General features: G+C 40.0%; 9 protein-coding genes across 9 annotated transcripts; 2 read left to right on the top strand and 7 right to left on the bottom strand.

Annotated features, from left to right (window-relative positions):
- Positions 1–161: 161 nt before the first annotated feature.
- Positions 162–902, top strand: AIM2 (the record flags this gene model as incomplete). Its single annotated transcript, XM_056222252.1, has 1 exon — positions 162–902. One exon carries the CDS (start codon positions 162–164, stop codon positions 900–902), a length of 741 nt encoding a protein of 246 aa, XP_056080181.1.
- Positions 903–1,060: 158 nt separating this feature from the next.
- On the bottom strand, positions 1,061–4,201 carry OAF1 (oleate-activated transcription factor OAF1; the record flags this gene model as incomplete). The annotated part of the gene is made up of 1 exon (XM_056222141.1): positions 1,061–4,201. The coding sequence occupies one exon, from the start codon at positions 4,199–4,201 to the stop codon at positions 1,061–1,063; it is 3,141 nt and encodes a 1,046-aa protein (XP_056080180.1).
- A 313-nt stretch (positions 4,202–4,514) lies between these two features.
- FLC2 (flavin adenine dinucleotide transporter FLC2) lies at positions 4,515–6,866 on the bottom strand (the record flags this gene model as incomplete). The annotated part of the gene is made up of 1 exon (XM_056222030.1): positions 4,515–6,866. One exon carries the CDS (start codon positions 6,864–6,866, stop codon positions 4,515–4,517), a length of 2,352 nt encoding a protein of 783 aa, XP_056080179.1.
- Positions 6,867–7,753: 887 nt separating this feature from the next.
- On the top strand, positions 7,754–9,895 carry ACS1 (acetate--CoA ligase 1; the record flags this gene model as incomplete). Its single annotated transcript, XM_056221919.1, has 1 exon — positions 7,754–9,895. One exon carries the CDS (start codon positions 7,754–7,756, stop codon positions 9,893–9,895), a length of 2,142 nt encoding a protein of 713 aa, XP_056080178.1.
- Positions 9,896–10,066: 171 nt separating this feature from the next.
- On the bottom strand, positions 10,067–10,609 carry PEX22 (ubiquitin-protein transferase activating protein PEX22; the record flags this gene model as incomplete). Its single annotated transcript, XM_056221808.1, has 1 exon — positions 10,067–10,609. One exon carries the CDS (start codon positions 10,607–10,609, stop codon positions 10,067–10,069), a length of 543 nt encoding a protein of 180 aa, XP_056080177.1.
- A 260-nt stretch (positions 10,610–10,869) lies between these two features.
- GPB2 (Gpb2p) lies at positions 10,870–13,494 on the bottom strand (the record flags this gene model as incomplete). Its single annotated transcript, XM_056221697.1, has 1 exon — positions 10,870–13,494. The coding sequence occupies one exon, from the start codon at positions 13,492–13,494 to the stop codon at positions 10,870–10,872; it is 2,625 nt and encodes an 874-aa protein (XP_056080176.1).
- A 287-nt stretch (positions 13,495–13,781) lies between these two features.
- Positions 13,782–15,287, bottom strand: CNE1 (calnexin; the record flags this gene model as incomplete). The annotated part of the gene is made up of 1 exon (XM_056221586.1): positions 13,782–15,287. One exon carries the CDS (start codon positions 15,285–15,287, stop codon positions 13,782–13,784), a length of 1,506 nt encoding a protein of 501 aa, XP_056080175.1.
- A 322-nt stretch (positions 15,288–15,609) lies between these two features.
- Positions 15,610–16,176, bottom strand: ECM1 (Ecm1p; the record flags this gene model as incomplete). Its single annotated transcript, XM_056221475.1, has 1 exon — positions 15,610–16,176. One exon carries the CDS (start codon positions 16,174–16,176, stop codon positions 15,610–15,612), a length of 567 nt encoding a protein of 188 aa, XP_056080174.1.
- Positions 16,177–16,451: 275 nt separating this feature from the next.
- BDH1 ((R,R)-butanediol dehydrogenase) lies at positions 16,452–17,600 on the bottom strand (the record flags this gene model as incomplete). Its single annotated transcript, XM_056221364.1, has 1 exon — positions 16,452–17,600. The coding sequence occupies one exon, from the start codon at positions 17,598–17,600 to the stop codon at positions 16,452–16,454; it is 1,149 nt and encodes a 382-aa protein (XP_056080173.1).
- Positions 17,601–17,714: the final 114 nt, after the last annotated feature.

Genomic DNA, 17,714 nt, shown 5'->3' with positions numbered 1-17,714 from the left:
GGACGGACATATTTCAGAGCCCTTTTTCTCTCTCCGATAAAAATGAAAAACCACAGTAATTTAGAAGGGAACACATAAAGAATATAGAGATGGCTTATCTCAAGCAAAGTTAAAGTTTTCTATCGCGTTTAACCATACCACAACAAATATAAATTAATCCAATGGCATCCCATCAACCCGGCAAGTGTTGTTTTGAAGGAGTCTATCATGATGGATCTCCGAGGGGACACCATGAAGAAATATTTGGTTTAGATACGTACGTAACAGGGTCTGCATCGCCTCAGGAAAAAGTGATTGTTATTATGACAGATGTATATGGTAACAAATTCAACAACGTTTTATTAACGGCCGATAAATTTGCAGACGCCGGGTACAAGGTCTTTGCTCCCGATATCCTATTTGGTGATGCTATTATACCAGATAAACCAATTGATCGTGATGCTTGGTTTCAAAAACACTCTCCTGAAGTCACCAAGAAAATCGTTGATGGATTCATGAAGTTATTAAAACTCGAATACGATCCAAAGTTTATCGGTGTTGTTGGTTACTGTTTTGGTGCCAAATTCGCCGTTCAGCACATCAATATGAATGAGGGTCTTGCTAATGTTGCGGCCATTGCGCATCCATCTTTTGTTAGCATCGACGAAATTGAAGCGATTGGTAACGAAAGGCCATTATTGATTTCAGCAGCTGAAGAAGATCAAATCTTCCCGGCCAACATGAGACATTTGACGGAAGAAAAGCTGAAAGATATTCACGCTATTTACCAATTGGACCTCTTTAGTGGTGTGGCTCATGGATTCGCTGCGAGAGGCGATATTTCTAACCCAGCTGTGAAATATGCAAAGGAGAAGGTCTTGCTTGATCAGTTATATTGGTTTGATCATTTTTCGAAGGTTTAGAAGGGAAGAACTGTCCCTACATTAACCACTATATATGTATATATACATATATGTGTGTATGTGCTTAGCTCTTTATATTTTCAATCAGTTTCATAAATTCGTGGCTATAAAAATTAATTAGTTGCTGAAATGAATAGATAGGGGTTACAGAAAATGATTCAAGCGAAATCATTACCAAATAAAAAGTCATAATCAAATAAATCCAAACCACCAAAATATCCTGGAAAAGAAGTATTATTTGCTTGACCTCTATCAAACCCGTTGGGAAGTTGTGCTTCAGACGAATTTTCGACAAAAGGTGTAGCATTGGTTGAATTGTTCAGGCTATTCATTCCAATCATCGATGATTGTTCTTTTGAACCATCACTTGGTAACGGACCCTGCCGTAGACCACTGTGGTAGTCTAAATTTTGTTCAAGTGCAGCAGTCGACGATATTTTTTCTAAATTGTCTAGAGATGAATTCCATGTCTGAGTGCTAGTAGGAGTCGGCTTCCCAAATACTTCACCGTTGAATACGGCAATAGTGTTTACAGGGGGCTTCAATCCTGAGGAAATTTGAATTTCTTTCTTGATATTCTTATTCAGCTCATCGATATCTTCAATATTGAAACTCGCAACGTAATTACATGCCATCAATTCTTCTAGCAGTCGATCTTTTTTGTCTAATTTGACGCCTAAAGTGATGCTTAACGTCTTAATTATCCTTGAATGCATTTGCTCCATTTGGATCATCGTAAATATGCCGTGCCATAATTCACCCTTTCTCATTCTTTGAACAATGACGTCAAATAAAGCTAACATCTTAAAAACAGGGAAATATGTGAATCTTAAATGCTCTGAAGCAGAGCAATAAATACTTTCTAAAGCAGACTCCAGATCTCTTTGTAGGGTACTAAATTTTACAACTTTAGCATTTAATTCCTTTACTCTTGAATCTGTTGCCCCTGGTAGCTGTTGTATTTCAGAAGATATCATATGGATGGCTAAGCCTATTCTTAGAATAATCCCTAAGAGGCTGAAAATTGTGCTGGACAAAGCTAACTGAATAAACTTCGTAACATTGAAACTGGTCAAAGAGGAAATTGCGTGTCGATAATCTCCATTGAAAAATTTATTGAAATAATTTATCAACGACAAAGCATCCATACAACTAATCATGAAATATTTCTTGTAGAATGGAAATATACTTTTGTCTTTAGTGATCAGTGACTCGAAATGTAAAAATATAGCCATTGAAGTTCTCAGCATCAACAATTTATTCATTATCCGACTGTGAAATGAAGAAGAATTCTCTGAAGATAATAAGTTTATTCTTGAAATTATATCAGCGTCGTCAAGATCCGATTTATCCTGTGTAGCACTTTTCAATGGCACTATGGGAAAATTCTCCTCCACAAATATTTCAATCTTTTCTCTAATAAACTCAATTGATTGTAAATGAAAATTACCATAATAAGTCATTGTTAAATTATCTAAATCTGACAAAAGTAACGCCAGCTGGGCTCTCTTAAATGTGAATTCATGGATCCTCAAAAGTTTATGATTATCAAGGTCGCTTAGATCACCCCTAACCCGGTTCATATATACTGTCAGAGAATCAGGATCTTTGATATTCAAGAATAATGCCATTAGAGATATTGGTGAGACTGAATGTCTACCTTTGAGGCTCGCTTCAAATGAGCAAACCGTAACGATACTCAACCAGAGTATTCTTCTATGATTTAACGTTCTTTTATCTGAAGTAGATGGGGAAATTAATTGAGGGAAATCAGATGGATCTCTATGAAGGCCTATTGAAGTGGAAAGCATCATTATTAAACTGCTAATAACATCGGTAGGATGCTCGAGAAAAAAATCGCCTTCTTCAGGAGAAAAGGCAAAAAACGACCAGATATACAGCAAACATGATATGATGTTTTCGTTAGCGCATGCACACCAATTTTCTGACGCCAAACATCTTTGACTCAGCAAAATAAAGTCATTCGGTATTGGATATTTATCAATTAAGTCCTTCGAAAGATAAAAACTTGAATCTGCTGTTTTATGGTCCAAAAATCTAATGGACATATATGATAGTTTTAGGATGACCAAAAGTATACTCAAGTTCTCTACCTTCGCCCTCAGATGCGTGCTTCCCATACGTATCTTCACCTTGGATGGATCCTTTGTGTCGGGAAAAATTGTTTGACTTAAAGATTCTTCGAAAATGTCTAACTCAATGAAAGGTAAACTTGGATAAACGTATTCATAAAAGTGGTTTTTGTATCGTTCAATGATTTCATAAGATGGCAAAATAGCTTCACATTCAGTGATCAAGCTTCTTAATAGATCCGAATATTCACCACCTTGAGGGCAATGATCTTCTAAATATTGATAACCAACGGAATTGTAAAGCATTGACAGCAACATACCGATTTTCAGATTCCTGTTTGAATTTGTGTTCTGTAATATCCTATCTGTAAATTCATTAACACGGTTCTTCTCATCATCTGTTTGACATTGTCGGATCAGCATTTCCTTCAGTTTTAAAAGATTATTTGCTACACTAGGTTGAGCCCTTGTAATATTCGCGTTGGCCGTCAGTGCCGGTATCATCGTGTTCTTAGAAGTGTCAAGAAACACTGAGGTAACCAAGATCTTCAGGAAGCAGTCTTGAATTATGATGTAGTTCTCCGACAATGGCTTAACTTCTCTTTTCATGACTTTACTCATAATCATGGTGGGGTGACTCCTATACAAGTTGATTTCGATATCATTTTCATCACTGTTTGAGTTCTCCGATGCACTTTTATCATACATGTTCTCTACTTTATGTATTTTCTTGGTGTCGGGACTTCCCCCATCGGCTTTATTTATTTTGGTCGGACTTGCTGATCTCTTTCCTGATTCATTCACCTCTCTTTCCGTTAGCAGCTTCATGGCCTTATCCTTCCAGTAATACATATCCTTTTCCAGTCTTGATATGATGGCATCCTTGCTAGGAATTCGAGGTGCTGGTTGTTTGGATACATCATAAACACATTTCAACCCATGCTTGATGCATCGACTACATTCCGGTTTTTCTCTGTCACACTTGGTTTTTGATTTCCTACAAGCCTGGCAAACAAATGATATTCTATTTCTTTTCCTGTTATGTGTTTCGGAGTTCTCGGGGGCAGGCGATGTGCTTGAGTGTTCAGCTTCTAATCCAGGCGTTGAATTATTAAAGCCTAAGAAGAGCGCCTCCGAATATGGTTTAGTAGTGTTGTTATCACCATTTCCGGTATGCGGAGCTTGCTGCGTACTATTCTCGACCATCTCTTATGCAACCTGATCGATTATTAACTTGTCTCTAACACAAAATAGCAAACAGTAAATCCTTTCTGGAAGATCTGTATCCTTTTCTACACGTCAAAAAAGATGTCAGAAAAAAGCGGCAATTGCGTACATTCAAGGAAACAGAGCCAAAGCGAACTTCATAATTAAGGTTTTTATCGCTGAAATATGTGTGGTGTAGGGATGTAATGGAGATAATACAGAACATTGAGTGGTTTTCTTTGAATACATATTGAAATTTAATGTTGATTTTGATATTTATATAATGAGTTGTTACATGTGAGTATATACTGGATTACAGATACGGGTTGGTATCACGGTTGTTTTCATTGCTGCCGTTGTTGTTAAAATGCGAATATGATTTATTGGAATTCCCCACATAGAGACTTGATTCAGGTTTCATTAAACTGGAAGTGCTCATATTATTCGGCACCAGGTTAGTACGAGAAGAAGATGATGCACGCTGGTATTGTGGAGATAAGAAGCTACCGCCCGTGCCCATGACAGCAGAGGTGGGTTGTACAGGTTGATCCGTTACCTCCGAGGGGTCGAAGGGAGAGGAATTCTGTTTAAAAGAGGATGAACTAGTCTCATCGTCAAAAAGTCTTGCCGTATTAGTGTTTGTGTTCAGGTTCTTACCAAAAGTGTCGTCACGAAATAATTTTTCTTGCTCATTTTCATTGGTGTCCATAACGGCTTTCCTCAATTCAAACAGCTCAGAATCATTCTTGTTTTCCCCATCGAAATCATTTTGAATCTTAGGGATAAAGGACACACGGTCATCCTTCATGGGCTGGTAACGGACGTCTGGGTTCCTGTGTAACAACGCCAATGTGCATGTGACGATAGTGAATAATAACAGGAAAAGAGCGAACACTGCGTTCAAAATAAACAAAATAACCGCCATAACAGATGAAACCACTGCAGGTTGCTTGAACAAATTACTAAAGAACAAAAAGAAAAAAGCGTTAATTAAATTCACCAAATGAATGGCAATATTGAAAATGTTAGTTCTCTTGTCTAGATATGGCCTGATCCAACACAGAAAAACGAAATAGGCTAGTTCAATGACAAAGATGATCATTGCTTGCGCTTTACCCTGGTTTTGTAAAACAGCAACAAATAGAGACCTTAAGAATGCATAACTTAGCAGGGGTAAAAGCCACCAGAATTTATCGGCTTTGAATTGCACGTATAAGAACCCGAACTTGTTCAAAAAGTAGGTGTCACTGTAAAGAAGGTACGCAGGATTCTTATATAACCTTAAAGATTCTTTTCCCTTGATGAAAACTCTTATAGTTCCATAAACCAAGAGTCCTGTAATGATCAATAATATTATCACGGCATCAACAACAATTGCTGGAGAGTTCACCTGAGTGAATTCCCAAATGGCCAATAGAGAAACTTGAGGGAACGCGATGATGGATAACCTGAAAAGTGTACCTTTAATGATGCTTCCCCAGTTCTTTCTGTATTGGAAAAAATTAGAAGTCTCTTTTAAGATTCTTGCCCTCGTGAGAACTTCTAGTAGGGCTTTGAAGAAAATCAGAGAGGCGACAACAACAAAGAGGAAGAAAAGGAAAAAAACAATACCGGTTAAAAAGAAGTTAGACAATTCAATATTTGCTAAGTAAGCGACTCTTTCTATACCTCTCAGAACGAGGATCTTGGCCGAATAGTTACTTGGGTCCTTTTCCGAGGTTGTGTAAAGATTTGAGTCGTCCAAGATCGTGTCAAAATTGTAATCACTAGAAGATGCCATGGAAATAGCACGTTTTTGCACGCTAATGGACAAGACGTCCTTATTTGCTACCACGACATTCGATACACCGTTGGTGGCTTGTACGTACCAATCGAAGATCTTTTGCATGAATTTGGCATTGATAATACCCATAGACCATTGGAAATTTTGCGCCCATGCAGCAGCAATAGGTGGCACTCTTGAGACACCCATCATTGCAGTAATGGCCAAATTTTGGAAATAGATGAACAGTGAGATGGAGTTGGATGCAATGTGAGCCGCCGTGGCTGAGTAACCAATAACAGAAACAAATCCGGACGTAAGCAAACCAACACCTGAGATAGCTGCAATGGGCCAAGCTGCATACTTAGTTTGTACCGTTTTTCCGTTACTCAAGATAGCCTGAACACAAGCTAGCGGTTTTTCGAACTCCGTATCGTTCCGAGCGTATGCCACCACACGGACTTGAGCATCCAAGTCTGGAATGGTGTAAGCAATACCGGGTATCTGCTTGGTAATAGAAGTGTCGACTTGCTGTGTAGAAACAACATCAATACGCCCAGCGCTAAGGGGGCAGAGCGACACTTGCCCCAACTCACATAGATCGAAGGTCTTGTCCAGCACCTTAAGCCCGTAGGCGAGCAGCTCGGCCTTAACTGTGACATTCCCGTTCAATGTCGTGGTAGCGTCGATATCAAAGATAATAGTATTATTGCTAGGGTAGAATTTCACATCAAAGAAAGATGCCGTTAATTGCGAATTGTCCATGCATGTTAGCAAGGAAGTGGTCTCCAAATGCTTCGCCGAGGCAGAAATGGTATCGTTCGTGTCAGAGGAGCGTGCTGTGCTGCCGCACAGCACGAAGCACGTTAAAAAGAACCTTACAAAGGTTTTCAGAAAGACCATGGCAATATGATCTCTTATCACGTCAGTATAATCGTAATATAGTGAGAAAAGAATATAGTATATTACAGTAAAGTTCAGTATAGCACAGCAAAAGTACTTTGTCTAAGGAATAAAACGCGTCTTTCAAGGATGGCTTTCTATATATATGCCATTAGAATACGTAATAATGTTCTGTACGTCCTATCCTGAAGGCATAATTAATGATTATCTTTCTCTAAGAGAGAGCAAGATGGCTGAGTAGTCGCGCGAAAAAAAAGAGAAAAGAAACAGCAAGGTTAATTTTAGAAAAGAAAAGGGAAAAAGAAAAGAATATCATCTCAAAGGAAAGCTTTTCGACTATTTTTGTTACCCGACCAAGAAGATATTGGTCACGTGTATAAACGTCCACAGTGATAGTATTACATATAAGTCACGTGAAAACGGCTGTATGGGCCGTGATAATCGTCCCGGACGAATGGTGCGGCAACCTCCATCCCCTAAAAGTGTTCACGTGCGCGTGTGACCGTGCTCCATTGCACCGGGATGTCGAGATGACGCTCTCCTCAAATGAACTCACCCGTTGACTGCCGTGGTAAGCGACCGCGAGGTCATCCCTTTCCTGTTATCTCCTAAGATCCAAAAGAAAGAAAAAAAGGTTGGGGTAGGAATTGCCGCCGAGCCTCCGATGCTCTTATTCAATAGATATTGGGGTTGGGGTACTTTCCTTCGGTGGCGAATAGTTCCCCCCTTCATTTTGTATATAAACTGGGCGGCTATTCTAAGCATAGTTCTTGGTTAGCTTATCTTCCCTTGCTTTATGTAGCTTTTATATCTCATCTTATTCTTCTTGTAGCAACAAACAAACAACAATATTAAGAACTACTAGAAAAGACATCGCCTATTGTGTTATGTCACCCTCTGCCGTACAATCTTCCGAACCTCAAGAACAGTCGAGTAAAATTGACGAGTTGAAAGCGCAAATGTCTCAATCTGCATCAGCCGCTCAGCAAAAAAAGGAGCACGAGTACGAACATTTGACGTCTGTTAAGATCGTGCCACAACGGCCTATCGCCGATAGATTGCAACCTGAAATTGCCACACACTACTCCCCACATTTGGATGGGTTGCGGGATTACCAGCGCCTACATAAGGAATCCATCGAGGACCCTGCTAAGTTCTTCGGTTCGAAAGCAACCCAATTTTTGAATTGGTCGAAGCCATTTGATAAGGTGTTCATTCCGGACCCCGAAACCGGCAGGCCCTCCTTCCAGAACAACGCATGGTTTCTCAATGGTCAACTGAATGCCTGTTACAACTGTGTTGACAGACATGCTTTAAAAACGCCCAACAAAAAGGCGATTATTTTTGAAGCTGATGAGCCTGGTGAAGGCTATTCCATAACTTACAAGCAATTGCTTGAAGAAGTCTGTCAGGTAGCCCAGGTGCTGACCTACTCTATGGGGGTTCGCAAGGGTGATACTGTTGCCGTGTATATGCCAATGGTTCCTGAGGCCATCATCACCTTGTTGGCTATTTCTCGTATCGGTGCAATTCATTCCGTAGTCTTTGCCGGGTTTTCTTCCAATTCCTTGAGAGACCGTATCAATGATGGGGACTCCAAAGTTGTCATCACAACGGATGAATCCAACAGAGGTGGCAAAATCATTGAGACCAAAAGAATTGTCGACGACGCGCTAAGAGAAACTCCAGGCGTGAGGCACGTCTTGGTTTACAGAAAGACCAACAACCCATCAGTCGCTTTCCACTCCCCCAGAGATTTGGATTGGGCAACTGAAAAGAAAAAATACAAGACCTACTATCCATGCACTCCAGTTGATTCCGAGGATCCGTTATTCTTGTTGTATACTTCTGGCTCTACAGGCGCCCCCAAAGGTGTTCAACATTCCACTGCAGGCTACTTGTTAGGCGCTTTATTAACCATGCGCTACACTTTTGACACTCATCAAGAGGACATATTCTTCACTGCGGGTGATATTGGTTGGATCACAGGACACACTTATGTGGTTTATGGTCCTTTGCTATATGGTTGTGCCACTTTGGTCTTTGAAGGTACTCCAGCATACCCTGACTACTCCCGTTACTGGGATATCATTGATAAACATAAGGTCACTCAATTCTACGTTGCCCCAACCGCTTTGCGTTTGTTGAAAAGAGCCGGCGACTCCTATATTGAAAATCATTCATTAAAATCGTTACGTTGCTTAGGTTCCGTCGGTGAACCAATTGCCGCTGAGGTCTGGGAGTGGTACTCTGAAAAAATAGGTAAGAATGAAATCCCCATTGTAGATACTTACTGGCAAACGGAATCCGGTTCACATTTGGTCACCCCATTGGCCGGTGGTGTCACACCAATGAAACCTGGCTCCGCCTCGTTCCCCTTCTTCGGTATCGATGCAGTTGTTCTTGATCCTAATACTGGTGAAGAAATCAACTCTACTCATGCAGAAGGTGTCCTTGCCGTCAAAGCTGCATGGCCATCGTTTGCAAGAACCATTTGGAAAAATCATGATAGGTATTTGGACACCTATTTAAACCCTTATCCTGGCTATTACTTTACAGGTGACGGTGCTGCAAAGGACAAAGATGGCTATATTTGGATTTTAGGCCGTGTTGATGATGTGGTGAACGTCTCCGGTCATCGTTTATCTACCGCCGAGATTGAAGCTGCCATCATTGAGGACCCGATTGTGGCTGAATGTGCTGTTGTGGGATTTAATGATGACTTAACTGGTCAAGCAGTAGCTGCATTTGTGGTTTTAAAAAACAAATCTAGTTGGTCCACTGCGACAGATGATGAATTGCAAGATATCAAGAAACATTTGGTCTTTACTGTCAGAAAGGACATCGGTCCATTTGCTGCACCAAAACTGATCATTTTAGTGGATGACTTGCCCAAGACAAGATCTGGTAAGATAATGAGACGTATTTTGAGAAAAATTCTAGCGGGAGAAAGTGACCAATTAGGTGATGTTTCTACTTTATCAAATCCTGGCATTGTTAGACATTTGATTGATTCAGTCAAGTTGTAATGATGATTTTTTTTTTTATAATGACGACATTTTATTTCTCATGTTTTATTTCTCTCATGTTTTTGTTCTCTCATAATCGAGCTGCTTCTTACTTATTAAAACCTTTCCTTTTTTTATACTTATAATTATTTATTCTTTACACACTATTACAAGAAACTCTTTTCTTCTAAATTAATTGCATATCGCGTCGACCAGCATACTTTCTATATCGCTGTCAACAATAAGTTTGGCAAACCTGCCAATATCATCAGGAATTACCACTGTATTGTTATTATCACTACCTGTAAAGTCCTTCGAATTTAGTATGCAATGAAACTTGCCTATTCTTCTTACGCACGACCATAATCCATCCATAGTATCGCAGTATATGATTTTGTGTTCGTTTCCTGATTTCTGGAAGATATCCTCGATTTGTTGTTTCAATGATCCATTAGTCTGACTCATAGGAACCAGCAAAACGAGGTCGTCATTGGCATATTCATTCCAATTTATGGTCAGTCTTTGAATCGATTTACTCATTATGATACATTTACTCTTCCTTGCCTTCTTATTTTCTTCCGTAACGTCATCCTTTGAAAGTCTTGTATCACCATCACCGTTTGTGCTCGTCAGTTTTTGATATATATAGTATGATGTGGCCAACACTGCCACTGTTGCGCCCACTATACCTAATGTTCTCGATTTGTTTAGTTTCCTGCCCGATAGTTGTACCATATTATCATGTCGTCTTTTTTTTTGTATTGTACGTTTCTACTTTATCATCCATGGTATTGCCTTTTTCATTCTTTGCTCACTTTTTTTTTTTGGCTAAATTAAGGGACAGCAATGCACTTCTTATATCCACATGAAATATTCGCCATATGTGAAAGGAACGATTTATTGGAAGAGTATAGATTGTAACTATAAAACAAACTTGAGTATAACATAATTTGCCTCTAAACAAAATTTATAAAGTAAAAACATAAAAAGCCCGCTTAAGCACTAGGGTTTACACTAGGAAAAATGCTTTTCAATATGGTACCATGCAAATATATTTCTTTTAGGTTAGTTCTTCTGGACACCAGTCCGCCAATTAAAATAATACTCTTGTCACATTGCAAAGAAGTCCCACCGACACCAACTAATATATTTGAATTTGTGTCTTCATTTTTATTCTCATCATTTTCTTTTTTAGATAGAATAATTTTATGTTCTTTCCAACATTGCGTGCTCAAATCAATTGTGTTCAAAAAATTACAACCCAACGGTAATGTGTCGGTATTACGTTTTCGAGAAGGCTCATCGGCATCCTCCGAGTAAAATTCGTCAACATCCTCTTGGATCATACCGCCTATACATACGCATATTCGTCCGATGCTTTCCATTTTGTGGCCAACGAGACCTACGTTGACAGTATCTATTTTTTCATCATCATTTTTGCTCGAGTTTGAGCTCGCAAATGTCTCTATTGGTGTCCATTTCTCACTTTCCAAGTCCATCAGCCACATATCATCAAGTACATTGAGACCGTTGGACCCTCCATGTAATACAACTGTTTTGCTGATACACTTCTCTTGGCTCAAAATTAATCTCTGCTTACCAATTGCAGTCATGGGGATAGCGGACAACTTTATCCCTGGTTTGACCATGAAATTATGAAAATCATGATCGATATCGGGGTCAAAGCGATCACCGGCATTTGAACCACTGGCGCTGGCACCAGCCGTCGAGGTTTCTTCTGCTGCAGTGCCATTATTAAAAAGGTCTTGATGCGTGCCATGAACCATCATGGGAAAAACCGGTTTAGGACTAACAGCACGGTCCTGTGATATATATGATGGTTTTATAACGAAATACTTTTTTAAATTGTTCAGGAGTCTCATATCAAGCGAACTCCTATCCATTAATGACGTTCCGTGAACTGAAAACGCAGCAAAAGCTCTTTCTTCGGGCCAATCTAATTTGTCCTTTTCCCTTGGTGTCATGAGTATTGCATTGGCTGTCTCTGAAAACTTACAATAACCTTTCTTACCACGCCGTGTCACAGGTATTTCAATCTTCCACAAATCATTCATTGCTTCGTAACGATCATCACCAGTTTGTCTGTAGCCACCAAATATGATAACTGTGTGCACGCAATAAGCAGTGGAATTACTGTGGGGTGACGAAGAAAGTACCGCAGGTCGTTCGAATCGCCCTGCAGAAACACCTCCCACTTTATTACTTTCATTAGTGCTTGCAGAATGAACGCTATTTCTTCTATTAGGATTATCAATGGAAATCTGTAAGTGACCAAACCTCGATGACATTGTCGGATATGCATTATACTTAGAAGGTTGTACTATAATGTCTATTTTGGTAAACTTAAACGATACAATATCAAGAATATAGCCAGTGTTGTTAACATACAATCTTTTCTTGAGATGATACTTACCATTCTCATCACCACGGGTTTCTGTCCTAATTTCAAACCCGCCATAAAAGAAAATATGTCGGTCAGTTAATCTGGACCCTTGAACACATAGTAATGGGGGTGGTATATAACCTCCCATCTTAGGTTTGTAAAAACGGCACGATGCTACAGAAGCCACATAAAGATGAGGATTATTTACCATTGATGGATTATTGATCACTTGAGGTAGCAGCGGTGGAGGTAAGTTTTTTATCCCGTCTACAAAAAAATCGTTTAACATTGGTGCATCCTCCTCGTAGCTGTAGCACGGCATTAATCCCCCAAATAGGTAAATGTTCCCATTTAATTCGACAGAACAATGGTATGTTAATGCAGGAAGCTTGTCTTCCGAAAATAGGGACGGGATAACCATATTACCAGAAGAAATTTCATACCCTTCAGAGACATAACCTCTACCATCAAAAATCTGGCGACCTGGGACTCTCTCGAAAAACAAATCCCTCTTCACAATAATGTCTTCACCATTATCATCAGTGGACTTTTCTGAAGGGTTTCTATCACCATACAGTGAAAAGTCCTTAAAATTCTTTCTTAGATTTGGTATCCATAAACTGTGCAATTTCAAAATATCCCATTCTTTGGTATTTACTGTCAATAATTTCCTGTAATATTGGAAATAAGGCATCGTTGATGGTATGGATGGCAAACAAATATTTTGAAAAGACTCGGAGCCTTGATCCAGACTTGCGCCCGTATTTGCTCCTCGAGTATTTTTGCTCTGTATATCGGAGATTATTTTGAACTTATTAAAATTTACTGACCGCACTGTACGATTCAGAAATTTGTCCACCATGAAGTTGGTCTGCAAGATGTCATTTCTCTGAGACGGCATGTCTGGATTCTTTACCGCATGACTATTATGTCGTAATACGAATGGCTTCTTCAAAGAATAGTATTTTTTCAGCAGATATTCATTTCTTAGGCTCACATTCCCCCTGTCACCAAACACCTCCTTACCAAATAGCGCAAAAACAGAAATGTAGTTTGTCACATAAGGTAAGGGATGAAAACAGTGGTCGCCCAAAGACCGGCGGCTTTCTGTCCGTTCCTCATGTTCTAATGCTGATGACAATGGTGATACAGCGGCTTTGCTACTCTCATAGGAGCTGTATCCACCATCGTTCCATGGTGAACTAGAAATTTCCATGTTTATGATTTTAGTAATGCGACAATGGGCCTGCCAATGAATCGCAATATTTGCTGTTCTACTCCTGTCTTATCGGTGATATTATTATTTCAACTTCCCTTAATTACGGCTTTTTATTGCATATTTACGTTAACTGCATGAAAAATACATTTCAACATCGGGTAAGCGAAATGAAATATTATACAGCTATAATGATAGTGCTGATACTATAACGCCAGGTGTCTATAAAGTATGGGCTAATGTGTTTTTATCATTGATACCAAGATATACGCACTAGTATTTGTCAGCTATTTAGACACTATATAACTAAAAGCCATCATTGTCAAGAGCATGACGGCGGCAGTAAGTAAAGCTTTGGGAGGTTGTTCGAGTATGTAATCTATGATGCGATCAAAGGGATTGGGAGAATCTCTTTCGTTTTGAAAACCGGATTGTAGATTTCCTAGTCTCTTGTTCATGAATTTACGTTCTGTGGAATCTTCGAGGTCTCTAAATGCGCGATGTCTCATTACCCAAGTCTTATTCCCGATGATTTGGGCCTCTGTTACGTTTTTACCGACATAAATGTTGCTTATCAACATGTTAGGAGATCCACTCCAAAATTCAAGTATCACACCATTAATTTCGTTTTCTACACGCAGTGGCTGATGCTCTTGGTAAAATAGTGGATTATCAATTTCTGGCGGATGCCATTCTCCCATGTAGTCGGGATTTATGATTTCACTAGGTTCCCATGGACCTTTGTACTTGGGATTCTTCACCAGCCTTGGTACCCACTGGCCACAACCACGTTCTGCAGTGCAAAGAGGGTTTTTGATCAGGGGTGGTACCCATTCACCGTGTTCAGATTCTTCCCACCAGGAGGGCTCTTGAGCACCCGGGTCGAGAATGTATTTGGAGACAGAGTCATCCCACTCTAATGGTTTGACGTCGTCTGGATCTGGAATCATCAATGGTTCTAGTTCATCCCAGTCAGTGGGCTTTACCATCTCAGGATCTGCAATCCGAATGCGATCGTCCCAACTGTGAGGTTTCGGTACTGTAACATCAGGAATCATCAAAGCTGGTGTGATAGGTGGTTCAAAACCGACCTTTTTCTTGTCTTCGACATGTTCTCTTGCCATGACTATTTTACCGTCAATCAGAATTTGAAAAGACTGGGTAGATTCATCTAATATGAGCGTGTACAGATGTGATTGAGAAGTGTCAGTCAATTTTGATAAAGGGGTCTCTTGTAAATATCTAAGTTTGGGTTCGTGCGTGATCTTGTGAATCTTGTTGATGGCAAATTGCACGCTGTTTATTTCTGGGGCACAATAATCCGGGCCAAACACTAATTCCACACCTGTCTTATTTGGCATATAGTTCTCCAGCGCCCCAACATTCGTCAAACCTGATACTAATTTGATGAAAGCGCCACCACAAGTCAAAGATGTGTCTAACTTAATCTCGTACTGGACTACTAAAGTATCTGATTCAGAAACATGAATGGGAGTTTCCAAGAGACGTCCAATCATAGCTGCGGTATTAGATGTTCGAACTGCGAGGCCTTTATCCCGTATAGACCCTCGCAATGGACCCTGCGACAATCGCCATTCTGCACCATAAATCTTAGCTCCTTCCTCGTTAGTGGCTTCACTGGTGATCCACTCCTTGTACAAATGCTTTGTGTCAGTATAAGCTTGGAAGTTTTCCCAGAAGGAATCCTTTCTTAACATGACATTGGGTCGTAGCGGTTCAGCTTTCACCAAAACTATATTTAAAAATAACCACTGTAGGTATGCAACTTTCATACTATCACCTTATGAGCACTTTATTTTTCTTCCCAAGTTGAACAATCTGGGCTTCAAGCTTTTTCTTAACGCTCACTACCATAGGCATCCGATGGTCGTCAACTAACCAATTCATAGGGCTCTTTTTCTTTTTCTTATTCTTATGTATAAACATGATTGAAAAAACCTATAACAATTAACAAGACCTTCACGCAATGACGTACACCTAGATATATCAAATATTATGAAACTACAATGAACCATGTATCTAATTTACAAAAATAAAGAGAAAAATATGCCTACTACAATATATCCCAAGTGTCTTTTTCGTACAAAAAAAGGTCTATTCTTCAACATCATCTGGCAAGACACCAAATCTGTTAGCAGGAGCTTTCTGTATTATCTTCTCTTCTGCTAACGAGTCAAATACTTCTGGAGCCTCTTCGTCTTCATTGCTAGCGTCACCTCCAGTCACCCTTTTTACACCCACTGATAAACCCCCGCTCAAAAATGCCAGCTCTTTCTTTATAGTTTCATTGGTGCTATCCCAGCCAGCCTTTCTTGTATTTTGAATGTACTTGGCACGAGATATAGACTTTGCAATCTTACCATCCAAACGATTAGTGAAATTTAATGCCTTCACTAAACGATCTTTGTCCATGGATGAGATGGAATTAGCCAGTTTGTCTTCCAAAACCTTTTTATTTATCTTTTTGCCCCTCTTACTTTTGTTAGCTTTCTTAGAAATTTTTGCTTCCAATAATGCTTCATTCTTGGCAGCTGTTCTAATCAAAATATTGGTCAAGTCTGTTTTCTCAGCTCTAGGTAGTTCACTTAAATCTTTTACTTCGGGATCAAAAGCATCCGACTGCCTAGCAGCTCTAGAGTTCTTTGATATTTTCTTTGCCATATTTTGCTTGTAGACAATACCTTACCTTTATGGATTCAAGGAAAAGCATTATGTGCCAGTTTCTGTTCTCATTTCAGATGCTTTCAAAGGGTCCTTTGCCAAAAAAAAATTTTCAGCTCATCGCTAGGTCAAATGAAAAGAGAAAAATAGAAAAAAGGTATAGATAGTCAAAGAAAAGTTATGTCAGTTTGTTCATAATAAAAAACATTACAAAAAAATACATAATTTCAGATACTACAAGTGAGCCCAGAGGGCCCTTGAATGTTATTTTGCCATTACGTCATCTCACCGTGATTGTTGGGAGTCAATAGAATCTTCACGTTGGACTCCTTATGATCCATCAACTCTTGGAAACCCTTTTCCCAACCATCCTCAATCTTTTGCTTACCTGTGATCAGTTGTTTACAGTCTTCCAAGGTAATGTCTCCGTTGTGGATTGCTTGAACCACTCCTTCAAAGTCCTCGACGACATAGCCGATCGAACCGGTGAGGATTTTCTCTTGCAGGGTCACATCCATTGGTTGGAATGGCACAGGCTTTGGACCCCAGACAGCAATGTTGGTGGCGGTTCCCTTGAAGGTCAATGCTTTGAGGGAAGTTTCAAAAGTAACTTGAATACCAGAGCAGTCATAACTGTAGTCAAACCCGTCATGGCTCTTGGTCAATCCACGTAATACTTCTATGGATTTTTGACCGTGCTTGGAGGGGTTAAAGACTTCGACGCCTAGATTCTTGGCCATTTCTATTCTTCTCTCTGCAACTTCAGACACTACGATTTTACCAGCCCCCATTCCCTTTAGCACCAAGATGGTACACAACCCAATAGGACCTGCACCAAGAACCAGAGCTGAGCTACCCTTTTTGAAGCCGGATATCTTGACTGCATGCCAGGTGACAGAAAGAGGTTCAACTAAAGCAGCCACATCCAATGGGATTTCCTTCGGAACGGGGATAATGTGGTGTTCAGAGACAGCAACTTGCTCAGCAAAACCGCCGCTGATAACACCTAATCCAATAAAACCGCCATGTGTGCATAGGTTTTCACTGCCCTTCTTACAAGCTTCGCAAGGCTTAGAGCTGTAATGCTTGGATTGTGGCCAGCAGTGCAGATCCGCACAACTGCTAGCGGCATCGACGACCACATGGTCGCCAACCTTCACCTTTGTCACCTTGGGACCTACTTCAGCGACAATTCCTGACATTTCATGCCCCATTGCTAGAGGTAGACCAGCGTTGGACAGAGCATGACACTCACCATCCTTAGGCATGAAGATTGGGCCATCCAAGTACTCGTGAAGATCCGAGCCACAAATCCCACACCAAGAGACATCAATAAGAACTTCATCGTCGGTTTGAATCTCGGGCTTAGGGATGTCATTAGTGAAATGGATGTCACCCTTCTTGAAATATGCCAGAGCTCTCATGCTTACTTAACCTTATTTAATTCCTATTTGCTTTTTCGCTTATCTATTCTACCAAGAAAACCTTATTAGAAAGAAAGAGTGCTACATTTGTTCAAAGATCTCAACTGGCGAATC

This window comes from Saccharomyces mikatae (genome assembly GCF_947241705.1).
Source record: "Saccharomyces mikatae IFO 1815 strain IFO1815 genome assembly, chromosome: 1".
NCBI lineage: Eukaryota > Fungi > Ascomycota > Saccharomycetes > Saccharomycetales > Saccharomycetaceae > Saccharomyces > Saccharomyces mikatae.
Note: the sequence above shows the minus strand (reverse complement) of the source record. Positions and strands in the feature narration are given on the sequence as shown.